We start from the raw sequence: 5,525 nt of genomic DNA, 5'->3' as shown, positions 1-5,525 counted from the left end.
GTGGAACGGGCGACCATTCTAAGATGCGGCCCCACGTCTCGTCAGCTCCAATAGGCAGTAGCGGTGATCAGGTTCCAGAAGGCGCCAAAAAAATGTAAATAATAAATAAATAAACTGATAACAGAGATAGAAGCATTTGTTCAAAAGCACTTCATCTCAAAAGTGACAAGTAAAAAGGAAAACTGACAAATGAAACTGAAACTGACCAGTGAGACTAACAGAGTTTTTGTTGACAACTGATTACTGACAACTAAAACGGAGAACTTTTTTGTTGACAACTGATTACTGACAACTAAAACGGAGAACTTTTTTGTTGACAACTGATGACTGACAACTAAAACTGAGGATGTCCTAAAATGTACACCGTAGTACGTAGTGATTCCCTCAAAAGGTTAACAACTAGGGGGAACAGATTTTCACAGGGGAACTGAAATTCGCACAGCACCAGATACAAAAAAGATGTGTTCAAGCGCAACCTAAATGTATCAGATCTGAGCAACTTTGTTTGACTTTTAATGATTTAAAATTGGCTGTTCTCACCAATGTGTGACTGAAAGCTGTGCTCCTGAAAATGAAAATGTTTAATGTTTSTGTTTTTTTCCATCATTAGATCGATGCACAGAAAAATGGGAATGTTTAACTCGACTCCCCAGACTCAGAAGTGTTACGACCCAAAAGATACCACGCTGACATTTGTCGACAGAGAGGACGATTTAGACTGTAAGCAGCTTCTACTTGACTATTTACTCAAAAAAATCCATTTATATTAGTTAAAACTGGGTACAGTCTAATGGAATAGTGTGGGTTCCTTCTACAGGTGTGCCTCCAGAAAGTTTTCAAAGGGGGCCCAGATGGGGGCCTCAAGAATCTTAGGGTGGTTCACCAAAACCAAAAGACAGAAGAGGATTTCAGAAAACCAAAACCATTTGAAAATTACTGATATACGGAAGTTAAGCTTTAGTTTAGTTTTTATTTCACTGTTGATATTGAAAAAAAGCACAGTCACAACCAGTTGAAACATTTTAGTTAAATGACATTTATATAATTTTGTAACCACATAACCTCCTGAGAGCCTGCATCTTGATAACATTTTCTGCTGCACATTTTTTTAAACTTTGTTCAACTTAGACCTTTTTTTATCCCCAAAGAGATTAGCTTTTAGGTCTTATATATATTTTTTTCTAACTAATGTTAGCTTGTTTGTGTTGCAAGTACAACCAGACCACTGAGCCAACGTCTGTCAGCCTGTCCAAAATAGAACCCCAGGTCTTTGTGTTCCAGATGGGCTAATGTAAATATGCAGACCTTGTGAATGCAAAAGCATCCTTATTCTCCTGATCTTAAACCATTGCTTGTTGTGCAGGTTTAATTTCCCCCAGCTAGTTGAGTTTAGGAGGACTASCTGAGCAACATATAAAACTTTGACTCATAGCTATTGCATAATATTTGCTGTGTTTCTCTTCAGTTTTGTGTGAAGGCTTCCCGTCTCTGAGAGCTCAGATGTCCTGTGGTCACGCTGTGACCCCGATGTCTCTCACAAAATGGTGTCTCCAGCAGCTGGAACAGGTACTGACGTGATGAACGTCATGTGGTCACATGAAAACATGCTGACAAGAGCGCCGGAAATGTGTTTTACACTTTCAAACCCTTGTTTTTGTAAAGGCTTGTAATTGAAATGTGACTCTAATTATTTAAAAAATTCAACACTTTACAGGGTGAAACTAAATTTGTGTGTGGACAGTTTGGTTGTGGTGCTGAGTGGTCTTACGCGGAGGTCCGTAAAATGGCTCTCCTAACCCCCGAGGAGATCAAACACTTTGAGAAAACCATGGCTGTCAATTCTGCTGAGAGCAGAAAGGTAMGTCTCATTTTAGCAGCTTCTTTTGAATATTTCTTGTTCTGCATGCTAACCACATGGCTTCACTGTTCCACCTCTCAGTGTCCTCAGTGTCAGACYCGAACTGTGAGACAGAGCGAGCTTAATCTTTGTGTCCTCTGCCAAGTCTGCACGGCAAAGAAAGGAGTTTGCTATGAGTTCTGCTGGCAGTGTCTGAGGAAGTGGAAAGGCCGAAAGCCTCGCTCAGACCGCTGTGGAAACACCGGCTGCTGCGACTCGGCTCTGGTAACGCTGAAAACCTGCCCGGACATTRTCTTTGCGCCCGTGAAAGTGGCCACCATGTGCCCCTCCATCCGAGCCTGTCCCACCTGTGGCTCGCTGCTGGAGCACAAACAAACCCACTGCAAACACCTCACCTGTCCTCGATGCAAGATCAAGTTTTGTTTCGTGTGCCTGAAAACTTTTGCCGAGTGCTCAAAAACAAGTCGCCTCTCAGAACCCTGCACCAGCGGCGTCGCCCCCAGACAGACTTCAGTCCCTGTGTGGAAAAAGAAATAACGCTTTGTCCCGCGAGAAAATTCCTCTGAGTTCTGTTTGTTAACCCCTGGAAAAGAAGCTCRTCTGTTGAAATGTTCYATAATCAGAAGGCATTGTGTTCTGAACATGAAACACTGACAAGGTTTTATGCTCTTTAGTGTTACGACAGTTTATATTTGTGTAAATTATAACCGTTCCTGACATGCCTGCCTTTTCCTGCTAAAACAGTGCAGCAAGTTGCTCCTCGTCCTGTTTCTTTTCCTGAGATGCAGTTTCACCTACATTGGTTGTAAATATTTCACACTAACTGCATGGTTTTTTTTTTGTTTGTTTGTTTGTTGTTTTTACTTAGAAGAGTCTAGCTTTGACTGCTGGTAGGCTTACTATTAATGTTGCTGTTTTTTAATTTAAAAGTTAAATAAATGTTTTGTGGTTTGACAGCTGGAGAACATTTGTCAAATWAATTTAAAATTCAACCTTTACATGATTCAAACAGTTGTGCAATCTGGATCTCTTTCTTTCAGAGTAAGCCTTAAATTTGTCAAGTTATCTTTAAATGTTGGACAAATTTCTATAACTATATTTAATATAATCTATGATAAGAGACATTATKCACATGTTAWAATAGTGATGAACAATCATTTTTTAATGCTCATTGTTACAAAACCAGTGATTTTCATAAAATCTTAGTTGCATTTGCAATTCTTTAGCATCAATAAACATCACAAAAAGAATCAGCTGACAGCTATTTCTATAAATATGAATGACYTTTTTATTTAAATGAAAGGCCCTTAAGTTTGGAGCTTGTTTCAAGTAAAAATATCCTTTTGCAAGAACTTTGTGAATTTATTAAATATTTCAGCTGAGTCATGTTTGTACAGAAAATGTGCCACATCCCTGTGTTGTAGTTTATTATTTCACTTATATTTTTTATTAAAGGATTTTTTGTTAAAATGAGAAATCTGTGTTCGTTTTTCTTTGATTTCCTGCTTTACTCCTTTTGCATCACAGAATTAGAATCAGTTTTATTCTCTCTGCAATTTATCTTTTTTCTTTTTAAACCTAACGCTGATCTGATCAAACACAGGATCAAGAAAACAGCTATTTGACCCTAAACTAAACCAGGATTCTGTTCATTTATAAATAAAGTTCAGATTATTCACCAATAATCTGTGCTGTAAAATAAGAATTTATTTTACAAAACACAATTTTTATCAGTATTTAGTTTTTCTGATTCAAGGTTAACTAAATTTCAAATGTTTATTGGTTTTATGAAAATACTCACTTTACCAGCATGATTTACAATAAGGTCTGCATTTCTCAGAAGTCCTTGGTCAGCTGGTTTTCCTCAGATCAAAATGAAAACAATGCAAACCAAGAAGTCAGTTCAAAGTTTGGCACAAACCATGAACAGTATGATGTCATTTCTTTTCACTTCCTGTATTGGTGTGTTTCTTTGTTTAACCAGACCTCAGCTGTCAGGTCAGGTTAAATCTGGAAATCACCTAAAATACCATCAGKGGTGTTAAACCCCAGCAGACAGGTYGAGGACTTGTCATTCACCTCTCTGTGCAAAATGTTTTTAAAGGAACTCAGATGTAATTTTTTTTATCTGGTTCTACCTTTATTGGTGTACTTTACTGCAGTTGTGTTAATGAACATATTTTATTTGATTTGGAAAATCTGCTCAAATCGAGTGTGTGCAATCTTTTTTATACAATTAAGATGCTTTTGTCTTGTTTCAGTTTACAGAATTTCATGTTGCTGTACAAACTCATGTCTGACTGAGAGCTGTGCTCCTGAAGTTAAAACATCAGAGATCGCTCCTCCTCCTCCTCTCTCTGTCCTCCTTCTCCTCTATGTCTCCTCTTTGTCTTTTCCCAACCAGCTGCATCTCTAATATCCTTCTACCAATAAACCCACTGTCCCTCCTGTGGACATGTCCATCTCAATCTGGTCTCTCTAACTTTATTTCCTTTTATTTCCCTTTATTTCCTCTTACGCTTATTTTTTTTGTTTGTTTTTCCACATGAGATTCAGCAGAAATGGGATCAAACAGCTCCACTCCGACTCCGATTCAGATTCCGACACAGACTCTRGCTTCGGCTCCACAGAAGTGTTACAAACCCAAACGATTCTCTGAAGTTTGTGGACAAAGACAATGAATTAGACTGTAAGTACTGATTTTAGTTTAATTTAAGACATTTTTTCGAGGAATAAATATCCCTTGCTGCCTTTCATGACATAGTGTTAAACTAAGGTGATCTTTTGTTGAGAAGTGATGGAGTTGTAGCTGTTTTAGTTTTGGAAAATAACGCACAATATCATGCAATATTACGTGAYGTCAGAGAATGTGTTGTGAATGACTCTCAGCTACTACCACATCAAATGTTAACATCTATAAAACTGACTGATTTGTAGCCATTTTTACGTTGACCAAGGTCATTTAGCTGCGGTGGCTATCTTATATAGTATGATGATACAGTGGTTAGCACTGAGATCTCACAGCAAAAAGATCCTGGGTTCAATCCCAGGTTTGGATCTGGGGTCTTTCTGTGTGGTGTTTGCACGTAATCCTCATGCCTGTGTGGGTTTTCTCCAGGTACTCTGATTTTCTTCCTACAGACAAAAATAGTGTACATTAACTTGCAAAAGAGATCTGTGATATCAGTGAGATTTGCGTGGTTAAGGAAGATTAAAAATGTGCAGAACTCTTGATGAAAGGGAACATCAACTGCATCAGGAAACCTCGTCTGGAGAAGGGAAACCGGGGCACCTCCCTGGAGCCAGGCCTGGGGGCAGGGAGCTCACAAGTAAGCACCTGGTGGTCGAGCCTTGTCTTCTGGGGCTCGGTCGGGTCAAGTCTGAAAGGACTACATGAGGCCAACTCCATGTGGACCCACCACCTGCAGGGGTGCAGCGCATGTCTGGTATCAGGCAATGGTGGGTCCCAGGCCATTCTGTTTCCTGGTAGCATAGACTAGCGCTGGGGACATGGAATGTAACTGGACCTAGAGCTTGTGCATGAGGTTGAGCGTTACCAGCTAGATATACAGTAGTTGGGTGCACTTCTACTCAAAGCTTGGCCTTTTTTTCTCTCACTTCAGTAGAAAAAAGAACTTAATATTAGTTTCTTAATTTCTTCATCATC

General features: G+C 39.2%; 1 protein-coding gene across 1 annotated transcript; it reads left to right on the top strand.

The window, feature by feature from the left end:
• The first annotated feature begins 13 nt into the window (after window positions 1-13).
• Window positions 14-2,850, top strand: LOC106526447 (uncharacterized). Its single transcript, XM_014021060.1, has 5 exons — window positions 14-94; window positions 611-720; window positions 1,466-1,566; window positions 1,742-1,858; window positions 1,940-2,850. Exons 1-5 carry the CDS (start codon window positions 24-26, stop codon window positions 2,393-2,395), a joined length of 855 nt encoding a protein of 284 aa, XP_013876514.1. The 5' UTR covers window positions 14-23; the 3' UTR covers window positions 2,396-2,850.
• Window positions 2,851-5,525: the final 2,675 nt, after the last annotated feature.

This window comes from Austrofundulus limnaeus, unplaced genomic scaffold, assembly GCF_001266775.1.
Source record: "Austrofundulus limnaeus strain Quisiro unplaced genomic scaffold, Austrofundulus_limnaeus-1.0 Scaffold276, whole genome shotgun sequence".
Lineage (NCBI taxonomy): Eukaryota > Metazoa > Chordata > Actinopteri > Cyprinodontiformes > Rivulidae > Austrofundulus > Austrofundulus limnaeus.
Note: the sequence above shows the minus strand (reverse complement) of the source record. Positions and strands in the feature narration are given on the sequence as shown.